Source organism: Bombina bombina, chromosome 4, assembly GCF_027579735.1.
Source record: "Bombina bombina isolate aBomBom1 chromosome 4, aBomBom1.pri, whole genome shotgun sequence".
Lineage (NCBI taxonomy): Eukaryota > Metazoa > Chordata > Amphibia > Anura > Bombinatoridae > Bombina > Bombina bombina.
Window position 1 is genome coordinate 454,293,272 of NC_069502.1, and position 26,499 is coordinate 454,319,770.

Sequence of the window (26,499 nt, forward strand, 5' to 3'; positions counted from 1 at the left end):
AGCTATACAAAAAGCAAGATACAAATCAAAAACGCCATTAATAGACAGATGGGTAAAAGATCTTGGTACAGACTTAACAACAGAGGACTGGATAGCCATTACTCGAGACGCTGGTAGAGGCATGATTAGTGCTGACTTTAAGGAGAATTGCATTAAAACTACTTTTAGGTGGTACTTGACCCCGACTAAGACTTCTCATTATTCACGAGGTTCCACCAACAACTGCTATAGAGGGTGTCAGGAGGTAGGTACATACACTCATATGTGGTGGGAATGCCCTAAGGTGCGACTAATATGGTTGGAGCTTTCGTCCTTACTGAGTACTATACTGTCGGAAGATATAAATCTTTCTATGGCGCAGGCCTTGTTGAACGAACACATTCCAACATATAATTCAGCTATAAACATTTTTATAAAAACACTATGCACGGCTACTAGGATATGCGTAGCAAAATATTGGAAGGTGGGAGTTCCGGCTTGGGCCGAGATAATGGAGAAATTCAAAGTTACATATTCCATGTCGGAGCATGCCTCTTTGATCCAAGGAACGAGAGAGAGTTTCCAAAAAATTTGGTTTTATTGGATTATGAGGGATAGAAGAGTGGGAAGTTGAGCTTACTTAGAAATTAAGATAAGAGGGGAAAGATATGGGGTTGATGGGTGGTTGAGATGTGACCTTCCCCAGCTCTGCTCGATTAAAAATAATTTTCTGGAGGTGTGGCCAAGAGGCAGTCATGGCGGACGGAAAATTCATGGCTCCGTAACTTCACAATCTAAACTATTGATTTTCTAGGGAGCCATCTGCAGCCTGACCGGATCAATTATATATTTGTCATGCTGGAACTACCCACAACTGACCTACAGACTGCTACCATCATGCCGCAAGTGAAATCTGTAAATGTAAGCAGATTCATATGAAGGAGGCCTACTACGAAGATCCTTATACTATTCTCAAGCAGATCCACTTAACTGAATTGTAGAAGGAGGGACACCTAGCCGTATTGACGGGACACTAATGTAAGAGAACATCTGACACCTCCACAATATCCTCCGTCCCCAGCCGCTACAGCGCCGATTGTCTACAGCACACTATGGAAATGGAGATAGGTGCAGTGATAGCTCTCCTCAAAGGCCTAGGACATCGGATGGATCTACACTACAGTCAACTTACTCTCGACGTCCGCTCACTGGGTGCAGGGGAGAGCCGCCTTAACATACATGGCATTCCAGATGAGACATCAGTGAGGCGAGATCGTGAGGAGCAGTGTTCAGACGCTCAAGCAAGTACAGGGAAATGTGCGGACACGGTGCTCCATGTTCCTCCTTATGCATCCAGGCCTCCCACCTACTTACCACCTGAAACGACGATCAGCCCGATGGACATGGGGGAAAGTTTCCCTTCTGTACAGACCGACCGCAAGCTGGACCTTTCCCCAATGCGTTTTTCACCTGGCGCAGTTGCTTTCGCTTCTCAACCCAGACATACGCTAGACACTTTGGTCCGCCAGCCCACTCAGCCTAGCTTGGGATTGAAGGCTCCATCTAACTCACACACCCGACGATGACTACGGGATTCTCACACCATAATGATGGGATCTGTGGAGCAGCAACCTAACATCCTTATCCAAACCCCTTCGCCCAGTCGTAAAGCCTACAATAACTGTGGCGTGGCTTACACACATGGGCATGAGAAATATGGGTTACTTAGAAAGACCTATTCCTGCCTGCCCAGCCTGTTTTCAAAGAGAGGTGTCGGGTAACTTTATTGGGACTAGTAACAGTTTGATACAAGGTACTGGGTCACCCTCCTGTTGAGGCCCTGCCTGTTTAGTATCCTATGTTTCCCTTACACCCAAAAGAAGCTATGGACTCATTGCCTTGTACTCCAGTTATATTAGTTATATATGTACCCTTTACTATGTCTTTGCCTTGCTTATTACCTATGCTTCACTGTCTTTATAATTAGTTAGTAAGATATGTACAGGTACCCATTAGGGATCTATTTAAGTTTACTTATGTCTGCCATGATCACTTAGACTCTGCTTCCTTAGCACATATATCTCTCTGTATTTCCCTTATATTCATATGAAACCATGAACCCATTACCTTCCTCTCATGTTATATTTGTGATACATGTGCCTTCTCTCATCCCTTTACCTACCTTACCAAAGCCTGTGCATTTGTTTTGATAGGTATTTGCAGGCACCCATTAGGGACCTGCCCAGGGCTACATATAATAGTCATTCTCACTGGTATATATACATATATTTATTTTTTCCCTCTTCATCTCTTGTACTTCCTCTGCTAAGAGAATCTTGCCTGCTCTGTTAGATCAACCAGGCTACATTAGTCTAAAACATTGCTAGGGAGTTGTATAGGTGATGTGGTTAGCTGATAGTAGGATCATATTTAGTGAGACAACTAAACTCAATTTATGAAAGCTCTATATTTTACTCTACAATTCCTTTGTACACCTATAATGTTTATCCTGAAATAACGGTATATACTAACATCAATGAGTATCCTTCTAAAACACTATGTACCTCTCAATTCGTCCAGGTTGTATTGGCTAGCTCTGTATTTTCAATCTTTTGCCATCACACGTTAGTTACTGCAATACCCCTACATGACTCGCTTTGCTACTAAAATAAATAGTTTTAGTGTTCATAATATTACATTGTGAAGCTCATCCACTACTATAGCTCCCTATGCATGCTCCTACACTTCTTCTCAATGGTCATTTATTTGTAGCAGGCTATAATCCTGATCACTATATTTTGACATCACATATTTCATACTGTGAACAACAGCTCAAAGCTCTCTTAATCCCCTACAAACCTAAATATATATGCAGGGAACAAACTGCTTCACTTAAGCCATTGCCACAGTGAATACTGATACACTAGTTTACTACCTAGGAGACATAAGCATGCATATTTGTGGACACTAGCATAACCCTCTTGAACAAAATGAGGCCTAAGATTTCTATACACCCTGATTCAGCTTTGGTTATCTTGTTTACCTGGAAATATTCAATCTTGAACTAGGCCACACCCTCCCTCTGCCCCTATTATACAAGCGGCTCTTGCCCGCTGGACCCCTTCCCCTAATATTTCACATAAAATTTGCTTTAAGTAACTACCACTTGTCATAACACCTACGATAAAATTTGGTCCAAGAGTGACCAATTCAATAGTTACTTTGTATCCCTCTATTGAAAGAAAAATGAGGTTTCATATATGCTTGTTTGGTTTTCCTTTATATTGTTATTTAACATTTAGACGTATGAAGAAGATCTAATTTAATACTCTTCAGATACATGTGGACACTGCTAATGTGCTGCTTCTAATGTAATAGGGTTTTGTGTATGCCGTGAGCTAGAGATATTCAATTGCAAACCTGCTTATTATATGCCCGTTATACCGTTATACACACAGCAAACATATTCCTATGAGCTCTAATAATTATTGCCTCCAAAGCGATTGTATATTCATTTCTCGTTTATGACACAAACTCTGTATCTTTTTTTTTCTTCTTCTTATTGAAACATTCAAAAACCTCAATAAAAAAAAAAAATAATAATAATAATTTCCTGTGTTGGATTTTTTTTAAGACACTGTTACTGACCTTACCTTCCAATACAAGCAATAAGTTATGTGTTAATGATAGGCAAAACTTGTAGGCTAAGACATACAAAGTTGTTAAAGGTTTCTTTTTTGATTTTTCCTTTTGGGTTTTTTTTTTTTTTTTTATTATTTCTTTTTTTTTGGTCTTTCTTTTTTATTGGCCTAATTTTTCTTTTTCTTAAGTATTAATATCTACTTATGTGGTCATATATGCTAGACGGCAAAGAGAAAACTGACCACGGAAGACAACAACTTATTGAGATTCAGTCCCCAGTGCTCCAGGACCTTCTGGACTTCATTATCGAGCATTCCTTAGTGCTCAACCAGTTATGTGACAGGACTAAAGTGCACGTGAGACTGATCAGACAGTTATCTTGTATGCTATTTTCTGTATACTTATGTTGTTGTACATTTTAAGATGTTGTTTACTTGGAAACTAACAATAACAATAAAAATTATTTCAACCTAAAATAAAAAACTTCTTGATTGAAGAATCTAAAACTAACACCTCACTTTACCTCTTCCTTTTACTAACACAGGCAAAGAGAATGACTGGTGGTGGAGGGAAGGAGGAGCTATATATACAGCTCTGCTGTGGTGCTCTTTGCCACTTCCTGTTAGCTGGAGGTTAATATCCCACAAGTAAGGATGAAATCCATGGACTCGTCGTATCTTGTAGAAGAAAAAGAAATCTTTATTGTTGAAAGATTCATACAAATATAAAGGACAAAGAAAATTATTTTTCTTAGGAACAAATCCCTGTTAAAAGACCCAGTACCTAAGTCCCAACATTCAAAAAAAAAAAAAAAAAAAAACCTTCTAGGGGATTGTATCTTCATTCAATTAAGCTCCCCAAACCGGAATAATATATGTTCAGATACACTAGACTCCTTAATAAAATTAAGACAAGATCTCATTAAAAAAGTGTGTCAATAGTTCTCACTGACTCACAAGCCGAGCTGACTCAGAGACTGACACAACAAGAGTGCCGCTCCGTTATCAACCGGAGATAAGGCTACAGAACTTGCTTCAAGAATAGCCCATAATGTCGCCGCTCCCCTTCCTGAGGAGGCGGAGACATAAAAACGGCATGGAGATGAAGCGCGCAAACATTGCGCTTCATCCTGCCGTGAATAATGTATGCTATACTCATTCATGAATAGTATAAAAAATAGGAACGCTCCACTTCCTAGAAAGCAGCAGAACAGTACATCATACTCTCCTCATAGAAATGGCGAAAGGAGAAAAAGCACTATAGTGACCCTGTATCTGCATAACAATAAAAAAACACAATTTATGCTTACCTGATAAATTTATTTCTCTTGTGGTGTATCCAGTCCACGGATCATCCATTACTTGTGGGATATTCTCATTCCCAACAGGAAGTTGCAAGAGGACACCCACAGCAGAGCTGTAATATAGCTCCTCCCCTAACTGTCATAGCCAGTCATTCGACTGAAAACAAGCAGAGAAAGGAGGAACCATAGGGTGCAGTGGTTACTGTAGTTTAAATTTAAAAATTACCTGCCTTAAAATGACAGGGCGGGCCGTGGACTGGATACACCACAAGAGAAATAAATTTATCAGGTAAGCATAAATTGTGTTTTCTCTTGTAAGGTGTATCCAGTCCACGGATCATCCATTACTTGTGGGATACCAATACCAAAGCTAAAGTACACGGATGAAGGGAGGGACAAGGCAGGAACTTAAATTGAAGGAACCACTGCCCGTAAAACCTTTCTCCCAAATATAGCCTCCGAAGAAGCAAAAGTATCAAATTAGTAAAATTTTGAAAAAATATGAAGCGAAGACCAAGTCGTCGCCTTGCAAATCTGATCAAAAGAAGCCTCATTTTTAAAGGCCCAAGTGGAAGCCACAGCTCTAGTGGAATGAGCTGTAATCCTTTCAGGAGGCTGCCGTCCAGCAGTCTCATAGGCTAAGCGGATTAAGCTTCTTAGTCAAAAAGAAAAAAAGGTTGCCGAAGCCTTTTGACGTCTCCTCTGTCCAGAGTAGACAACAAACAAAGCAGATGTTTGACGAAAATCTTTAGTAGCTTGTAAGTAAAACTTTAAAGCACGGACCACGTCCAGATTGTGTAACACAAGGATGGAACAACAATCTCTTGATTGATATTCTTGTTAGATACCACCTTAGGTAAGAACCCAGGTTTGGTACGCAGGACTACCTTATCCGTATGAAAAATCAGATAAGGAGAATCACATTGTAAGGCAGATAGCTCAGAGACTCTACGAGCCGAGGAAATAGCTACAAAAAAAAAAAAAAAGGACTTTCCAAGATAAAAGCTTGATATCTATGGAATGAAGAGGTTCAAACGGAACTCCTTGAAGAACCTTAAGAACCAAGTTTAAGCTCCATGGTGGAGCAACAGGTTTAAACACAGGCTTGATTCTAACTAAAGCCTGACAAAATGCCTGAACGTCTGGAACATCTGCCAGACGCTTAACTAGCTGACAATCCTTTTTCCAAACCTTCTTGGAGAAAAGATAATATCCTAGCAATCCTGACCTTACTCCATGAGTAACCCTTGGATTCACACCAATAAAGATATCTATGCCATACCTTATGGTAAATTTTACTGGTGACAGGCTTTTGTGCCTGTCTTAAGGTATCAATAACTGACTCGGAGAAGCCACGCTTTGATAAAATCAAGCGATCAATCTCCAGGCAGTCAGCCTCAGAGAAATTAGATTTGGATGGTTGAAAGGACCCTGAAGTAGAATGTCCTGTTTCAGAAGCAGAGACCATGGTGGAAAGGATGACATGTCCACTAGATCTGCATACCAGGTCCTGCGTGGCCACGCAGGTGCTATCAGAATCACTGATGCTCTCTCCTTGCAATCAGTCGAGGGAGCAGAGGAAACGGTGGAAACACATAAGCCAGGTTGAAAGACCAGGGCGCTGCTAGAGCATCTATCAGTGTCGCCTTGGGATCCCTGGACCTGGATCCGTAACACGGAAGCATGGCGTTCTGGCGAGATGCCATGAGATCCAGTTCTGGTTTGCCCCAACGATGAATCAGTTGTACAAATACCTCCGGATGGAGTTCCCACTCTACCGGATGAAAAGTCTGACGACTTAGAAAATCCGCCTCCCAGTGCTCTACACCTGGGATATGGATAGCTGATAGGTGGCAAGAGTGAATCTCTGCCCAGCGAATTATTTTTGAAACTTCTAACATCTCTAGGGAACTTCTTGTTCCCCCTTGATGGTTGATGTAAGCTACAGTCGTGATGTTGTCCGACTGAAATCTGATGTACCTCAGAGTTGCTAACTGAGGCCAAGCCTGAAGAGCCTTGAATATCGCTCTTAGTTCCAGAATATTTAATGGAAGGAGAGACTCCTCCTGAGTCCACGATCCCTGAGCCTTCAGGGAGTTCCAGACTGCACCCCAACCTAGAAGGCTGGCATCTGTCGTAAAAATTGTCCAATCTGGCCTGCGAAAGGTCATACCTTTGGACAGATGGACCCGAAATAGCCACCAGAGAAGAGAATCCCTGGTCTCTTGGTCCAGATTCAGTTGAGGGGACAAATCTGTGTAATCCCTGTTCCACTGACTGAGCATGCATAGTTGCAGTGGTCTGAGATGTAAGCGTGCAAACGGCACTATGTCCATTGCCGCTACCATTAAGCCGATTACTTCCATACACTGAACCACCGAAGGGCGTGGAATGGAATGAAGAACCCGGCAGGAATTTAGAAGCTTTGATAACCTGGACTCCGTCAGGTGAATTTTAATTTCTACAGAATCTATCAGAGTTCCTAGAAAGGAAACTCTTGTGAGTGGGGATAGAGAACTCTTTTCCTCGTTCACTTTCCACCCATGCGACCTCAGAAATGCAAGTACTACGTCCGTATGAGACTTGGCAATTTGGAAGTTTGACGCATGTATCAGGATGTCGTCTAAATAAGGGGCTACTGCTATGCCCCGCGGCCTTAGGACCGCCATAAGCGACCCTAGAACCTTTGTAAAGATTCTTGGGGTTGTAGCTAATCCCAAGGGAAGAGCTACAACTGGTAATGCCTGTCTTGAAAGGCAAACCTGAGAAACCGATGATGATCTTTGTGTATCGGAATGTGAAGATAAGCATCCTTTAGATCCACTGTAGTCATATATTGACCCTCCTGGATCAGTGGTAGGATGGTACGAATAGTTTCCATCTTGAACGACGGAACTTTGAGGAATTTTTTCAAGATCTTTAGATCCAAAATTGGTCTGAAGGTTCCCTCTTTTTTGGGAACCACAAACAGATTTGAGTAAAAACCCTGTCCCTGTTCCTCCTTTGGAACTGGATGGATCACTCCCATAACTAGGAGGTCTCGTACACAGTGTAAGAATGCCTCTCTCTTTATCTGGTGTGCAGATAATTGTGAAAGGTGAAATCTCCCTTTTGGGGGGGAAGCTTTGAAGTCCAGAAGATATCCCTGGGATATAATTTCCAACGCCCAGGGATCCTGAACATCTCTTGCCCACGCCTGGGCAAAGAGTGAAAGTCTGCCCCCTACTAGATCCGTTCCCGGATAGGGGGCCGTTCCTTCATGCTGTCTTAGAGGCAGCAGCAGGCTTTTTTTACCTGCTTACCTTTTTTCCAGGTCAGGTTTGGTCTCCAGACCGTCTTGGATTGAGCAAAAGTTCCCTCATGTTTATTATTAGAGGAAGTTGATGCCGCACCTGCCTTGAAGTTTTGAAAGGCACGAAAATTAGACTGTTTGGCCCTAGATTTGGACCTGTCCTGAGGAAGGGCATGACCTTTTCCTCCAGTGATATCAGCAATAATCTCCTTCAACCAGGCCCGAATAGGGTCTGCCCCTTGAAGGGAATGTTAAGTAGCTTAGATTTTGAAGTCACATCAGCTGACCATGATCTAAGCCATAGCGCTCTGCGCGCCTGTATAGCAAAACCAGAATTCTTAGCCGTTAGTTTAGTCAAATGAACAATGGCATCAGAATAAAAGAATTGGCTAGCTTATGTGCTCTAAGTTTGCCAAGTATGTTATCCAATGGAGTTGCTACCTGTAAAGCCTCTTCCAGAGACTCAAACCAGTACACCGCAGCAGCAGTGACAGGGGCAATGCATGCAAGGGGCTGTAGGATAAAACCTTGTTGAATAAATATTTTCTTAAGGTAACCTCTAATTTTTTATCCATTGGATCTAAAAAAAAGCACAACTGTCCTCGACAGGGATAGTAGTACGCTTTACTAGAGTAGAAACTGCTCCCTCCACCTTAGGGACTGTCTGCCATAAGTCCCGTGTGGTGGCGTCTATTGGAAACATTTTTCTAAAAATAGGAGGGGAAGTGAACGGCACACCTGGTCTATCCCATTCCTTATTAATAATTTCTGTAAACCTTTTAGGTATTTGGAAAAACATCAGTACACACCGGCACTGCAAAGTATTTATCCAGTCTACACAATTTCTCTGGCACTGCAATGGTATCACAGTCATTCAGAGCAGCTAAAACCTCCCTAAGCAACACGCGGAGGTGTTCAAGCTTAAATTTAAATGTAGAAATATTAGAATCAGGTATCTTTCATGAGTCATTAACATCACCCACTGACTGAAGCTCTCTTTCCTCAGCTTCTGCATATTGTGAGGCAGTATCAGACATGGTTCTTAAAGCGTCAGTATGCTCTGCATTTTGTCTCACCCCAGAGCTATCTCGCTTACCTCTAAGTTCAGGTAGTCTGGCTAATACCGCTGACAGTGTATTATCCATGACTGCCGCCATGTCTTGTAAAGTAAACGCTATGGGCGCCCTAGATGTACTTGGCGCCATTTGAGCGTGAGTCCCTTAAGCGGGAGTCAAAGGCTCTGACACGTGGGGAAAGTTAGTCGGCATAACTTCCCCCTCGTCAGATTCCTCTGGTGATAAATTTTTTAAAGACAGAAAATTATCTTTATTGCATAAAATGAAATCAGTACATTTGGTACACATTCTAAGAGGGGGTTCCACCATGGCTTTTAAACATAATAAACAAGGAGTTTCTTCTATGTCAGACATGTTTATACAGACTAGCAATGAGACTAGCAAGCTTGGAAAACACTTTAAATCAAGTTAACAAGCAAATATAAAAAACGGTACTGTGCCTTTAAGAGAAACAAATTTTGTCAGAATTTGAAAAACAGTGAAAAAATGTAGTAAATCAAACAAATTTTTTACAGTGTGTATAATAGGCTAACAGAGCATTGCACCCACTTGCAAATGGATGATTAACCCCTTAGTTCAAAAAACGGATCAAAAAAACGAAATAGACGTTTTTTAACAGTCACAACCAACTGCCACAGCAAGCTGTGGCCCTACCTTCCCCAATAAACGACTTTGGAAAGCCTTTGGGCCCTTTAGAGATGTCCTATAGCATTCAGAGGGCCTTTGAGGGAAGCTGAATGTCACAGTTTGTAATTTTAACTGCACCAACTGTAACTTTTATAATACAACAGTGGAAAGCCTCATAAAACTGTTTCTAGTCAAAATTTAAGCCAGCCATGTGGAAAAAACTAGGCCCCAATAAAGTTTTATCACCAAAGCATATATAAAAACGATTAAACATGCCAGCAAATGTTTTATATTGCAATATCATAAGGGTATTACCCCTGGGAGTAAGCATGATACCAGTCGTTATTAAATCACTGTATTCAGGCTTAATTTACATTAATCCGGTATCAGCAGCATTTTCTAGTGTTTTCCATCTCTAGAAAAAATTATAACTGCACATACCTGATAGCAGAATAAACTGCACGCCATTCTCTCGCTGCAGTTACCTCATCTGTGTAATCCCCTCAGACATATGTCAGAACAGCAATGGATCTTAGTTACAACCTGCTAAGATCATAGAAACCTCAGGCAGATTCTTCTTCTATTTACTGCCTGAGATAAAATAGCACAACTCCGGTACTATTTAAAAATAACAAACTTTTGATTGAAGAAAATAAACTAGCTATATTTAACCACTCTCTCCTACAACGTCCTTGCTTGTTGAGAGTTGCAAGAGAATGACTGGCTATGACAGTTAGGGGAGGAGCTATATTACAGCTCTGCTGTGGGTGTCCTCTTGCAACTTCCTGTTGGGAATGAGAATATCCCACAAGTAATGGATGATCCGTGGACTGGATACACCTTACAAGAGAAATGAAGCTTAATGAGACAATCTTGATTAATAAATATTAATAAAAAAAGCCAAGAGATTTATCCTCTTGATACATATAATACTGAGTCCCAAAAAGAGTTGACTCCTTGCCTTGCAGGAGATTAACCCTTAAGTCTCCACTATCACATAACATATACTGCCTGCACACTGCCAGAAACACAGTTTCTAAGGAGTTTGTGTCCCAAATTAAGTACAGTATAATTCTTAGAGTCCTTAAACCCTTCAGTGCCAGCCTCCTAGCTCCAGAAGACAAAAGGCACTTACGTGTACATCTAGCTGACCGGCAGGAGGACAGCTCACATGGTATGGAAGGACGCCACTCCTTACAAGGACCTGTGGAAAAAGAAAGGACAGAGTAAACCTACTCTGGCTTTCTATACTAGGGTAGCAATTTGTTAAGAAAACGCAGCAAAGCCCACTTCACAAGTTCCTAACTGCTTAAAAGCCACCACTGCCCTACTGAAGAGACTAACATGGATTATGGCTAGATCCAATCTAGTAGCAAACCTACTCTGGCTTTCAAAATAATAAAATCTTGATTGAAGTGAAATAAATCCAATCTTCTTCAGACACCAAAACTTCAGCTCCTTCTTGCACCGAAGGCAAAGAGAATAATTGGGGGTTGTGGGAAGGGAAGTGATCCTTAAAGTGAAGATCAATATGGATGAATTAGTGCCCGGTTTTTAATAAACCTATTAAAAACAAGGGCACTTTAATTCATCAAATTGACATTTCACTCCTTACCTTCAAAAACTTACCTTTTAATCCTGAAAGCCGCTCCAGTGATTCCCCCGGCCATCGGAAGCCTCTTCTTACGTCAGAAATGACTAATCCGGCTTCCTCCAATCACAGTTTTCCCCCCGGGGGATCATGTCCTGATGCAATGCCATGATTGGAGGAAGTCGGATTCGTCATTTTGGACCCGCGAAGAGGGTGTCAGTGGCTGTCAGGATTAAAAGGTACATTTTGGAAGAAAAGGAGTGAAATGTCAATTTTGATTAATTAAAGTGCCCTTGTTTTTAATAGTATTATTAAAAACCGGACACTAATTCATCAAAATTGACCTTCACTTTAACAGCTATGCAGTGGTGCTCTTTGCCTCCTCCTGCTGGCCACGAGTGATATTCCCAACAGTAATTTATGAAGTCGTGGACTCACCATATCTTAGAAAAGAAAAGAAAGCCTTTTCTTTTAGTACTGGCAGACTTTCTGTCAGTACTTAAGATGGTGGTGACAATTGTGGGGTGGGGAGGGAAGAGAGCTGTTTAAGAGGAGTCAGGGAGGGATCAGGGGGTGGGATGTATCAGGTGGGAGGCTAATCTCTACACTAAAGCTGCTGGGCATAATACAAGTGTGGTGCGCAGCGGCATTTAGCGGCATTCTAATTACCAAAAAGCAATGTCAAAGCCATATATCTCTGCTATTTCTAAACAAAGGGGATCCCAGAGAAGCATTTACAACCATTTGTGCCATAATTGCACAAGCTGTTTGTAAATAATTTCAGTGAGAAACCTAAAGTTGGTGAAAAAGTGAACAATTTTTTTTTATTTGATTGCATTTGGTGGTGAAATGGTGGCATGAAACATACCAAAATGGGCCTGGATCAATACTTTGGGTTGTTTACTAATATATATATATATATATATATATATATATATATATATATATATATATATATATATATACACATACACACACACACACACATACATAGATGTGAAGGGTTATTCAAGAATTCCTGACAGATATCAGTGTTACAATGTAACTATCGCTAATTTTGAAAAAAAAAAAAAATGGTTTGGAAATAGCAAAGTGCTACTTATTGCCCTATAAACTTGCAACAACAAAAAAAAGCAAAGAACATGTAAACAATGGGTATTTCTAAACTCAGGACAACATTTAGAAACTATTTAGCATGGTTGTTTTTTGGTGGTTGTAGGTGTGTAACAGATTTTGGGGGTCAAAGTTAGAAAAAGTGTGATTTTTCATCATATTTTATATTTTTTTTATAGTAAATTATAAGATATTATGAAAATAATGGTATCTTTACAAAGTCCTTTTTTTTTTTTTTAAAGTAATTTTTTTATTGAGGATTTTCAAACATTACAGCATATAATAACAGTCACATGAGTTACAAATCAGACACATAAGGAAATAAAACACATAAACAAGTTATACTGAGATTAGTAATTGAGATAATAGGTGACCTGAGCTTATGTATCCTCTATTTTGTAATAGTAATAGCTTGTTGAAGTGACTACTGAGCTGACCTCACGTGGGTCATATAGTTATGAAAATAAAGCATAAGTGGTAGTCTCTAGGGAGGCCACTCTTGGACCTTCTGTATATATATATAAGGGGGGGGGAGATTCAGCGGGCAAAGAGCCGCTCTAGATATAAGGGGAAAAGGGGGGGGCGGAGCCATTTAATGTGAGGGAGAGTAGAGAGAAGACAATAGACCAAAAAGAAATAGAAAAAAATAAAAAAAATCAGGCCACGTCTGAGAAGGGTAATGCGTTAGGATTACTCGAAGTATATTCTTAAAGTTCCAGTAGGCTAAGGGGGAAACCTCTTATATGGCGAGAATAGATGAGTTATGGGCAGTAAGGGGTTGCTATATGAGCTTATTGAGGACTAAGTAGTGAGTATAAAAGGGGAAGAAAACATAAAACTATATTGAAAAGCAGTCAACTCCTGTAGATATTGACTCTGCCAAGGATATTAGTCAATTCCTATTTTCGAAGTGTCTAAGATAATATTAGAAACAGTACATCTTAGCTAAACATTATGCTGGGGTTTACATTAATACTACATCTCTTAAACTGACTCAAGTCACTCTTGTGCCTTAGAAATAGAGTGAGAAACTGGAAAGGATCATCACTGATATAAATGGCCCCCTTTGGACCTATACAAATCTATAAGGGTACGTAAGATACAAAATATGGATATAAGAAGAGAGTGAAATGTAGTAGTTTTAGTTTGCAAAAATAATTCCCTTAGTGTATAATATCTATATTGAAGGGTTATCCCCATTCAAAAGATAAATCCTTGTCGGCCCTACTTAGGGCTTAAATATTAACTTTATATTATCGCAGTACTGTAGCAATGACTACATGGGCATCTATTATAAGTAACCGCTAACAGTGTGCCAGTATTAACTCAATGATTTACTATAGGGTTAACCGCATGGTACCCCGGGCTATATGTAAAAAAAGCAAGTGCAATATATAATATGGGATATGCCAACTACATGGTACTAATTGTTAACAGACATAAACACTTGTGATATGCATGTATATACCAGTAAATATGTCTTTCTATTTTGCCTACTAGGTTATTATCAGGTTTCTGTACTATACAGAGCAATGGGAGTAAAATGACTAACTAATTTAAGTAGTGAAGTCTGAGAATGCTCAGGCTCTGCTTCCCAGACAGCAAAACTTATGAGATGTGGTCTAATGTCTGAGAACAAGAACATTTAATGTAGGTGGGCCATAGGATCGAGTATGCAGCAGGAAATGTTTATCTAACTAACTATATAAAGAACACACAAACTTCATGTAATGAAAAAACATCCCTTGTATACAGAGAAATATCTGCGCTATTGGAGACCAAAATAATATCAAGAATGTGAGCTATAGAGTTCAGAGACCTTTACATTTAAGGGAGCGTATGGGCTAGTAAGACATGCATATTACCATTTATATACATAAAACCCAAACTCAATACTTATAATGTAGTACGCAATCAATACTATACTATTTGATGAGTAGAGCCCAGTCTATATATAGTGAGCCAGAAGACACAGCGTAATTGTTCCTTTTCCAGAGGAGAGCGGTCACTCATAGCGGTGCAGCATACATCAGGAGAGTCCATAGCTGCTAACCCACTCCCGTAGGTTACTTATATAGGAAAGACTGATAATAATGTGAAGGGGAATACTAAACTGAGAGCATATCCCAAAGTACTCTCCTTAACTCCTGTATATAGACTTTTAGTAACATAGTAAACTGTCAACATGTAAATTAAACAATTGCAAGCAGAACACTTCTGCAGCAACTTTAAATAGAAATAGCAACAGTGGATTGAATAGCACGAGAACTGATTGTCAGAATACATTTTCAACTAGGCATATGGGAGTAGAGTGAGCCAAATAAAATCTCAAACTTACAGTTGTCATACTACTGGCCTCTCAGGTTAATAAGGAACATATCTTTAAAGATAGTTAATAACAGAAATAAACAGATATTAGGTCTCAGCTATAGTATAATGAGTGGGAGATACCTGTCCCCCATTAAGTGTAGTGAAGTATAATCTCAAGCTGAGAGACACAGTTGACTAGAGATAAAGCGTAACAGTGTTTGCAGTCTGTCTCTATTTTCTTAGTCAAATTTACCATGAAATGAGGTAAATGATGGGATAAAATCAACCCACTCCTGCCTTATGGAACTTAAGTCTCAAAAGGATGGCACACTTTAATGGCAGTAAAGCTGGGGAATCTCTCTCCAGAAGTCGCCACAGACGAACTGGTTCCCATAGGGCTTTTAGTGTGTTCAGTAGGTTGCTGAGCGTAAGTAACTGCCCGCATGTATCTCTCATATTCCAGGGCCACTTATCTGAAAGGTGACCACGATCACACAGTAAAACTGTTGTCAATGATTCCGGGATCCACTCACCGGCAGACATAGTAGGTGTCAGCTGAAGGGCTGCAGAACCAAGCGTTCCCACTGCCGTAGAGGAGAAATGCATGTCTGATATCAGTTTTGGTCGTGAGGAACATATATCCAGCAGGTCTGTGTCGCTTGTCTCTGCTGCAAGTGAGGCGTGCGCTGTGGATGTTATTAGCCAGGCTCCCTCATTGTCTCCCACACTTTTGTGGGGTTGCAAAAAGGGAAGTGTGCGGCGTGAGTCCTCATTCTTTAAGTTGTGCAGGCTATGCGGTAGTAGTTGTGTCTCCCGGTCAGAGTGAGGCGCTGCGGGGGCTTCAGGGAAGTCTGCCAGCAGGTTCTGCCTGGAGGCTTCCGGGATAGGGCAGCTGAAAATGGTCTTTAGAGTGAGCGTAAAATCAGCCTGGTAGTAATCGAGGCGAGAGCTGAGCCCTTTCAATGCACTTATAAGATCCATTTCTTCTGGGGGAGATGTTGTCGCTAAATATGCGGTAATATATAAGGTGCGATGGTCACTTCAGCAGAAGTTATATGCTCATTTCCACTATAAGTTGCTAGTTGAAGGTAGATAAAATTATAAGACTCCTTATCCTCATTGCCTAGGGAGCAGGGATGACAAAGTAACTCTTGAAGTGCTTCCCGGGTTAAGAAGATGGAAGTTAAGCATGGAGAATGTCAACCATAATTGTGCATCAGTCCACCGCATGGCTCTTATAAAGGTCTTAAAGTAGTCTTGCCGACTAAGTGTTAGTTCCAGAGAGTTACCAAAATCTTGAGGAAAACCTGATAGTACTCTTGTCTGAAATAAATTCTGGTAGATAGGGGTAATTTCAATAAATTAGTCAAGATTATAAATGAACTTCAAGAGCTCCCCTGAGATGCGTCCTTCCATTGCTGTAGCTGGCTCCGCTACAAAGTCCTTTTTAAAAATGATATTTAATATGTGTGGGTACAGTAAATGAATAAGAGGAAAATTACAGCTCAACACAAACACCGCAGAAATGTAAAAACAGCCCTGGTCCCAAGCGGTAAGGAAATGGAAAAGTGTTGTGGTCACTAAGGGGTTAAGTCAAGGGACATTGGGTGCAAGCTGCACCACACTATTTGACTGCAGAAAATATTAAACTTCAGCATGGGCATTACAATTATTACACAACTGACATTAATGCAGGCACTTACCAACTTTCCATTAACTGTGGCTTCCAGAGAATCGACCAGCTCAGCTGTTACCCCGATCAGATTGTGGTAATCAGCCTGCATCTTATTGTATCGTTTCATGTAGGTTATAGCTCGCCGCTCTGACTCGACCAGCTGTTGCTGGAGTTGCTGCAATAACTCTAAGGAAGAGGTGAAATATAGAGCAGTTAGTTACATCCCTAACACAGTGAATAACACAGATGTGAACATTTCCAGTCTGGTCCTTAAAGGGACATAATACTCATATGCTAAATCACTTGAAACTGATGCAGTATAACTGTAAAAAGCTAACAGGAAAATATCACCTGAGCATCTCTATGTAAAAAAGGAAGATATTTTACCTCACAATTTCCTCAGCTCAGCAGAGTAAGTTCTGTGTAAAAAGTTATACTCAGCTGCTCCCAGCTGCAGGTAAAATAAATAAAAAATGAAGAAATGAACAGCAGCCAATCAGCATCAGCAGTGCTGAGGTCATGAACTCTTACTGTGATCTCATGAGATTTGACTTAACTCTCATGAGATTTCATAGTAAGCTTTCTTTACCTGATTGGTGAAATAATATGAGAGTGCACGATGCTCATCCTTTCAGATGTCCCAGGACTGACACACTAAAATGCTGCTTAGAAATCCTTTACAATGGGAGGTGGCTACTGAGGAACTTTTGAGGTAAAATATCTTTCTTTTTTACATAGAGATGTTCAGGTGATATTTTCTAGTCAGCTTTTTACAGCTGTGCTGCATCACTTTCAAGTGTTTAAACATTTGGGTATTATGGCCCTTAAAACATTTAAATGAATTTGTTAAAGGGACATGAAACCCAAATGTTTTCTTTCATGATCACGATAGAGCATGCAATTTTAAATCACTTTCCAATGTATTTCTATTGTCTTATTTGTTTATCTTTGTATCCTTTGTTGAAAACTAGACCTAGTCAGGCTCAGAAGCTGCTGATTGGAGGATAACAAAAGAATGAAGCAAATAAGATAAGTAAATTAGAAAGTTGTTTATTATAAAATGTTATGATCTATCTGAATCATGAAAGAAATACAAATGGATTTAATTTTACTTTAAGCAAAGGGTATCTCTTTAGGTATTGTTACTGAATGTGTAAGCTATAAATAACTGTGTTCTACCCTTTCTTTTCATCAAGACTATCGGCATGATGATCATCAATTCCCCAGCATGGAGAAAAATCAGGTAAAATCTTTGGAGGGGGGAGGGAGAGAATTAGATCACAATGCAGGTGTCTCTACTTTACCCTGCAATGTAAAGAGCATTCAAGCTAAGTTTTACATTAATAAAATAAATATTCTGATAACTGTTTTACCCACCTCATCCTTCATTCTAGATTTAATTAATAGACTGATAAAAGATGTATTAATCTCCATAAATTTATTAAAACCCTTTCAATACTAATTGCATTCAGCCTATTCAGATTCAAAAACTCAACTGCTTCTCTTAGATGTTAGTACCCAGAAGTAAATGTTTTATTTTATCATTTGAAATTAAGAGACACCTTGCAATTACAAGAAATGTCTGATATCGTGCTATAGAATAACATATCAGTCAAATCTAAACATTAAAAAAAATCATGTTTGATGCAATTGTATTCAATAGTCAAAATCCACCCACCAACTGCCTCATTTGGAGGAGCCAATCTAGGCTTGTGTCTGCAGACAAGACTTGCCATGGTCATATGGTATAAAGGGATTTGTTTTGCAAGTATTATCTAGGCAAATATATGTGGCAGGGTTAGGTTATATACTGTTTTTCTCGCCATTAAATGGACTTTCTAAAGACACCGTTATTTTCATCATATCTTATAATTTACCATAAAAAAAATTATAAAATCTGATGAAAAAATGGAAAAAAACACACGTTTTCTAACTTTGACCCCCAAAATCTGTTGCACATCTACAACCACCAAAAAACACTCATGCTAAATAGTTTCTAAATTTTGTCCTGAGTTTAGAAATACCCAATATTTACATGATCTTTGCTTTTTTATAAGTTATAGGGCAATAAGTACAAATAGCACTGTGCTATTTCCAAACCATTTTTTTTTTTCAAAATTAGCGATAGTTACATTGGAACACTGATATCTGTCTGGAATCCCTGAATATCCCTTGACATGTATATATTTTTTTTTTAGTAGACATCCCAAAGTATTGATCTAGGCCCATTTTGGTCTATTTCATGCCACCGCCAAATGCGATCAAATAAATAAAATTGTTCACTTTTTCTCAAACTTTTGGTCTATTTTTTGCCACCGCCAAATGCGATCAAATAAATAAAATTGTTCACTTTTTCTCAAACTTTTTCACAAATATTAGGTTTCGCACTGAAATTATTTACAAACAACTTGTGCAATTATGACACAAATGGTTGTAAATGCTTCTCTGGGATCCCCTTTGTTTATAAATAGCAGACATATGGCTTTGGTGTTGCTTTTTGGTAATTAGAAGGCCCCTAAATGCCGCTGCGCACCACATTTGTATTAGGGCCAACAGTGAAGGGGTTAATTAGGTAGCTTGTAGGGTTAATTTTAGCTTTAGGGTAGTGTAGTAGACAACCCAAAGTATTAATCTAGGCCAATTTTGATATATTTCATGCCACCATTTCACCGCCATATTCGATCAAATAAAAAAAATTGTTCACTCTTTCACTAACTTTGGGTTTCTCACTGAAATTATTTACAAACAGCTTGTGCAATTATGGCACAAATGGTTGTAAATGCTTCTCTGGGATCCCCTTTGTTCAGAAATAGCAGACATATATGGCTTTGGCATTGCTTTTTGGTAATTAGAAGGCCGCTAAATGCCGCTGCGCACCAAACTTGTATTATGCCCAGCAGTGACAGGGTTAATTAGGTAGCTTGTAGGGAGCTTGAAGGGTTAATTTTAGCTTTAGTGTAGAAATCAGCCTCCCACACCTGACACATCCCACCCCCTGATCCCTCCCAAACAGCTCTCTTCCCTCCCCCACCCCACAATTGTCCCCGCCATCTTAAGTACTGGCAGAAAGTCTGCCAGTACTAAAATAAAAGTTTTATTTAGTTTTTTTTTTATTATTTTAAAAATAATAATCATATTCTGCTGTGTAGGATCCTCCCCTTAGCCCCCAACCTGCCTGATCCCCCCAAAGAGCTCTCTAACCCTCCCCCCACTAACTATTAGTCACCATTTTGGGTACTGGCAGCTGTCTGCCAGTACCCACTTTGCAAAATAACTTTTTTTAAACCTAACATTTTCTGTAGTGTAGCTGCCCCCTCCATACCCTACACCCTCCCCCTCCCAGAACCCACCTAAGAACCCACCACCCTCTCCCAGCAAAAAACAAAACTCCACAATTGCAGTAGATCGCCCCTCACCTCCAGCGCGCGCTTCCGCGCGCTCCCGGCATATAGAGCAGCCGGAAGGAAGTTCCACAGTGATGGCCCGCCCACCCACCTCCCTGCAATGGCTCCCACCCACCAACGATTGGCACCATCACTGAGAGTGGCTCTCTCTGCATCGGTGTGCCTAAAAAGGTTTTGCAGTGATGCCTCAATTTGGAGGCATCACTGCAATACCTTGAAAGCGACTGGAAGCGATCAGGATCGCTTCCAGCCGCTTGAAACCCTTAACGACGTACAGAGGCATCACTGCAATACCTTGAAAGCGGCTGGAAGCGATCAGGATCGCTTCCAGCCGCTTGAAACCCTTAACGACGTACAGAGTACGTCGCTGGTCTTTAAAGACCAGCTTGTGTAAGACGTACCCTGTACGACATGCGTCGTTAAGGGGTTAAAGATATATATCTACATGGTATCAAGATGTATAAACATGCATTTATGTATATAGAAAGGAAATATAAAAGTACCTACAGACATTTACACAATACACATATGTACATGCATCTGAGTACACATAGAAAGAAGTTAAAATAGCATAAGGAGTGGACTCACATTTACAAGTACCTATGTACAAAAAAAGTGTGTATCAGTATTGCTTCTGACTGGAGGAAGAGAGGATACACTTGAAAGCTTGTCTTTTTTTATATGTATAGCGAGCCCAATAGAAATATTACTTAATGCAATATTCTTGTTACAAATATCTATACTATAATCGCGTTTGTAAAGCGTCCATTGCCATCGCCAGTTGCGCATGCATCCTCAAAGTAAAATGGCAGGGTGGTGAAAGAATCCACTGCACTCACAAACGAAATAACTAAAAAAAAACACATAACCACCAGCAACAAATAAAAATAAAAACATGTAACCGTCCGCACGAAGTATAACAAAAAAAAACTAACCTCCCGCACAAAGTATTAACAAACACAGAAACTGTCAACCCAATATCGCAAAACAATAAAGTAATTAAACCCTAATCCGCAAATAACATATTTAAAATATTAACCCCTTAACCGCCAACCACCCACATCGCAATAAACCTAATTAACCTATTAACTCTTAAACCGCAACACCCCCACATTGCAAAAAACCTATTTAACCTATTAACTCTTAAACCGCCAACCCCCCCACATCGCAATAAATCTAATTAACCTATTAACCCCTAAACTGCCAAGCCCTCACATCGCAATAACCCTAATATATTAACCCCTATACCACCAACCCCCCCACAACGCAAATAACTAATTTAATTTCTAAGCCCCCTAACCTAACACCCCCTAAATTAACCGCAATTACTACTAAATTACAATTAAAATAAAAAAGTCTAACATTACAGAAAAAAATAAACAAAATTATCAAAAATAAAAAAAATTATACCTAATCACTATGAAAATAAAAAAGCCCCCCAAAATAAAAACACCCCCTAATCTAAACTATCAATAGCCTATTAAGGGCCTTTTGTAGGGCATTGCCCTAAGTTAAACAGCTCTTTTACCTCTAAAAAATACTAAGTCCCGCTAACAGTTAAAACCACCCACCCACCAAACCCCCTAAAATAAAAAAACCTAACACTAAAAAAACTAGGGTAATCGGCTCTTTTTCAAGCCCCAAAAAAACCTAATCTTAAAAAATAAAACAGCCTAAACCTAAGCCTCAAATAGGTACTCACTGTTCCTGAAGTCCGGCGGAGGTCTTCTTCCAGACGGATCCATCATCTTCTATCTTCATCCGGAGTGAAGGCAGCGTGGAGCAGAGGTGCAGAGCTGTGCTCCCGATGCCTGGATCCTCAGCGACGGCAGTCCTCGGCAGCATGGAGGCTCCTCTTCATGCGATCATCCGTCACACACTGAAGATTGAATGCAAGGTACCCCATATTTATTGGGGTACCTTGCATTCCTATTGGCTGAAATTTTTAAATCAGCCAATAGGATGAGAGCTACTGAAATCTTATTGGCTGATTTGAACAGCCAATAGGATTTCAGTAGCTCTAATCCTATTGGCTGATTTTCAGCCAATAGGAATGCAAGGTGCCCCAAATTGATTGTGGCAACTTGCATTCAATCTTCAGTCTACGACGGACATTGGATGAAGAGGAGCCCCCATGCCGCTGTTGAGGAACGCTGCTGAGGACCCAGGCATCGGAAACACAGCTAGTTAGTACAGTTAGTACCTATTTGGGGCTTAAGTTTAGGCTTTTTATTTTAATTTTTTGGAGTGTTTTTTTTTTCTTAGATTATAGGGTTTTTTTGAGCTTGAAAAAGAGCCGATTGCCGTTTTAAGGGCAGTAAAAGAGCTGAATGCCCATACAAATTCCCCTTTAGGGGCAATGGGTAGTTAAGTTTTTTTATAGTTAGGTTTTTTTATTTTGGGGGGTTTGGTGGGTGGGGGTTTTTTACTGTTAGGGGGGACTTAGTATTTTTTTAGAAGTAAAAGAGCTGTTTAACTTAGGGCAATGCCCTACAAAAGGCCCTTTTAAGGGCTATTGGTAGTTTAGTATTAGATTAGGGGGTGTTTTTATTTTGGGGGGATTTTTTCTTTTTATAGGGGTATTAGTTTAGGTTTAAAATGTTTATTTTAGATAGCTTTGTTTATTTTTTTCTGTAATTTTACTCTTTTTATTTTTTGTAACTTTAGCTTGGGGGTTTGTATTTTTTAAACATAGACTGCCCTCTGGGCAGGCTCACCGCCTAGTCTAATATAAAGTTGTATCTGCAGGTTTCACTTTGTGGATGGGTCTGCTGATTTAGGTCTTGGCTTATGTACAGGGAGATTTTTACAATAATTATTTATATCTGCCCTAGTACATTTCTCTGCGTTTGTATGTTCAGTGCTCAGACAATTATACTTCCGCTATGTGCAGCTGGTTTATATGTTTGCCACATCTTTTAGCTATATGTCATAGGATAACTGTTAAAGGGACATAAAACACTTTTTTTTTTTAAATATTTATTTATAAACCAACAAATTATCAAGACATTATCTGTGAAAAAAAAAAAAAAGAAAGAAAAGAGGAAAATAAAACATACAGACAATAATCATTGCCCCTCACTGCGTACGATCTCCTCTTTTCTATAATTTTTACATTAAATTTTAATTGATATTGGTGGATTTTAATTTTTATATTTAACAGCCCCCCCCCCATACAAAACAAAACAAAAAAAAAAAAGGAAAGAGAAAAAAGGAGAAATCCTACCACACCTCCTAGTCCCTCCCTCGCTCCTCTATAGAAAACAAGCTATAACTTGCTCTAATATAGCATGTTTACGCCCATTCAGGTGGTAAGCTAACTAGCTGCATCAACGTGTCAAAAAACATAATTTATGTAAGAACTTACCTGATAAATTAATTTCTTTCATATTAGCAAGAGTCCATGAGCTAGTGACGTATGGGATATACATTCCTACCAGGAGGGGCAAAGTTTCCCAAACCTTAAAATGCCTATAAATACACCCCTCACCACACATACAATTCAGTTTAACGAATAGCCAAGAAGTGGGGTGATAAGAAAAAAGTGCGAAAGCATATAAAATAAGGAATTGGAATAATTGTGCTTTATACAAAAAAATCATAACCACCACAAAAAAAGGGCGGGCCTCATGGACTCTTGCTAATATGAAAGAAATGAATTTATCAGGTAAGTTCTTACATAAATTATGTTTTCTTTCATGTAATTAGCAAGAGTCCATGAGCTAGTGACGTATGGGATAATGACTACCCAAGATGTGGATCTTTCCACACAAGAGTCACTAGAGAGGGAGGGATAAAATAAAGACAGCCAATTCCTGCTGAAAATAATCCACACCCAAAATAAAGTTTAATGAAAAAAACATAAGCAGAAAATTCAAACTGAAAACGCTGCCAAAAAACTCTAATCTGTCAGATGGCACAGGATATAATTTGCTTAAACGTCTAGAAGGAGTAAATAAATTACCCAAATTATTCCTTTCCCTGGAAATTACTTCAGAAATAGCATCAGGGAGATAAAACACTTCTGGAATAACTACAGGAGATTTAAAAACCTTATTTAAACGTTTACATTTAGAATCAAGAGGACCAGAATCCTCTATTTCTAATGCAAATAACACTTCTTTAAGTAAAGAACGAATAAATTCCATCTTGAACAAATACAAAGATTTATCAGCATCAACCTCTGAGACAGAAACCTCTGAACCAGAAGAACCATTATCAGTATCAGAATGATGATGTTCATTTAAAAATTCATCTGAAAAAACAGAAGTTTTAAAAGACTTTTATGTATACTAGAAGAAGAAATAACAGACATAGCCTTCTTAATGGATTTAAAAAATAAAATCTCTTATGTTATCAGGAACACTCTGAAAATTAGATGTTGACGGAACAGCAACAGGTAATGTAACAGTACTAAAGGAAATTTTATCTGCATTAATAAGTTTGACATGACATGCAATACAAATAACAGCTGGAGAAACAGATACCAAAAGTTTATAGCAGATACACTTAGCTTGGTAGCTCCAGCACTGTGCAGTGATTTTCCTGAAGTAAATTCTGACTCAGTTGCAACGTGGAACATCTTGCAATATGTAAAAGAAAAAAACAACATATAAAGCAAAATTGATCAAATTCCTTAAATGACAGTTTCAGGAATGGGAAAAAATGCCAAAGAACAAGCTTCTAGCAACCAGAAGCAATAAAAAATGAGACTTAAATAATGTGGAGACAAAAGTGACGCCCATATTTTTTTGCGCCAAATAAGACGCCCACATTATTTGGCGCCTAAATGCTTTTTGGCGCCAAAAATGACGCCACATCCGGAACGCCGACATTTTTGGCGCAAAATAACGTCAAAGAATGACGCAACTTCCGGCGACACGTATGACGCCGGAAACGGAAATAGAAATTTTTGCGCCAAAAAAGTCCGCGCCAAGAATGACGCAATAAAATGAAGCATTTTCAGCCCCCTGCGAGCCTAACAGCCCACAGGGAAAAAGTCAAATTTTAAGGTAAAAAATGTTAAATTAAAATGCATTATCCCAAATATGAAACTGACTGTCTGAAAAATAAGGAAAGTTGAACATTCTGAGTCAAGGCAAATAAATGTTTGAATACATATATTTAGAACTTTATAAACAAAGTGCCCAACCATAGCTAGGAGTGTCACAGAAAATAAGACTTACTTACCCCAGGACACTCATCTACATATAGCAGATAGCCAAACCAGTACTGAAACGAGAATCAGCAGAGGTAATGGTATATATAAGAGTATATCGTCGATCTGAAAAGGGAGGTAAGAGATGAATCTCTACGACCGATAACAGAGAACCTATGAAATAGACCCCTTAGAAGGAGATCACTGCATTCAAATAGGCAATACTCTCCTCACATCCCTCTGACATTCACTGCACGCTGAGAGGAAAACCGGGCTCCAACTTGCTGCGGAGCGCATATCGACGTAGAATCTAGCACAAACTTACTTCACCACCTCCATCGGAGGCAAAGTTTGTAAAACTGAATTGTGGGTGTGGTGAGGGGTGTATTTATAGGCATTTTAAGGTTTGGGAAACTTTGCCCCTCCTGGTAGGAATGTATATCCCATACGTCACTAGCTCATGGACTCTTGCTAATTACATGAAAGAAAAGGTTGATTTCTTTATACCAGATATTAAATGATGTTGAATTCGGATGGAATAAGATTTCATTATACCCAACGATTTTTGGAGATATTTCTCCAAATTCCCTTCTATGTATAAATCACTAGAGTATTGTTCCATAATCAATATATTGGCCACGACAGATTTGTAATTTTGGAAGGATAAAGACCTGCTAGATTTCCAGTTTAGTAGAATTATATTACAAGCAGCTAATATAATTGTGTTAATTGTCTTATACTGTTAATTTTTTGAAAAATTGCACATAAAAAAGACCTCTTGTTGGGATATTTTAAATGGAACTTCTAAACTTAAGGATAACGAGAAATGTATCTTATTCCAGAACTGCTTAATAATCGGGCAATTCCAGAAGCAGTGCATAATATCTGCATTCAGGTTACCACATTTCAAACAAACATTATTGCCCAAGGGGTACCATTTTTTAAGATGTGCGGGGGTAACGTATATCAAGTTAAGGAGTTTGCAGTGTGATTCTCTCCAAGATATTATACTGGTTGTTTTCCGTAGTCTTCTAAAACTATCCTCAATTTCTTCCGCAGTAATATGGGGACAATTTATTTTCCATTTCTCAACTAATACCTCTAGGCGGGTCTGACTAGCTTTTTGGATTAATAGATTGTATATAAAAGAAATAGACCTATTACCCTGTTTATATATATTGATTACTGGGTTAATGTCTCCCAGTTTCCAATCAGTTTTATTATCCTGCCACAGTTAGTCATACATATGTCTCAATTGCAAGTATGCATAGAAACCATGTTTATGAATCCCAAATTCACTCTGAAGGTCTAAGAATGACTTAGCCATGT

At 39.3% G+C, this 26,499-nt stretch overlaps 1 protein-coding gene across 3 annotated transcripts in view; it reads right to left on the bottom strand.

Annotated features, from left to right (window-relative positions):
• The window catches only part of ARMC9 (armadillo repeat containing 9), a 935,599-nt gene that overhangs the window by 630,021 nt on the left and 279,079 nt on the right, over positions 1–26,499 (bottom strand). For all 3 annotated transcript variants that reach the window (XM_053710306.1, XM_053710304.1, XM_053710305.1), the window contains exon 8: positions 16,637–16,794. In XM_053710306.1, coding sequence (XP_053566281.1) covers positions 16,637–16,794 — 158 coding nt within the window. The remainder of the gene's footprint in view (positions 1–16,636; positions 16,795–26,499) is intronic.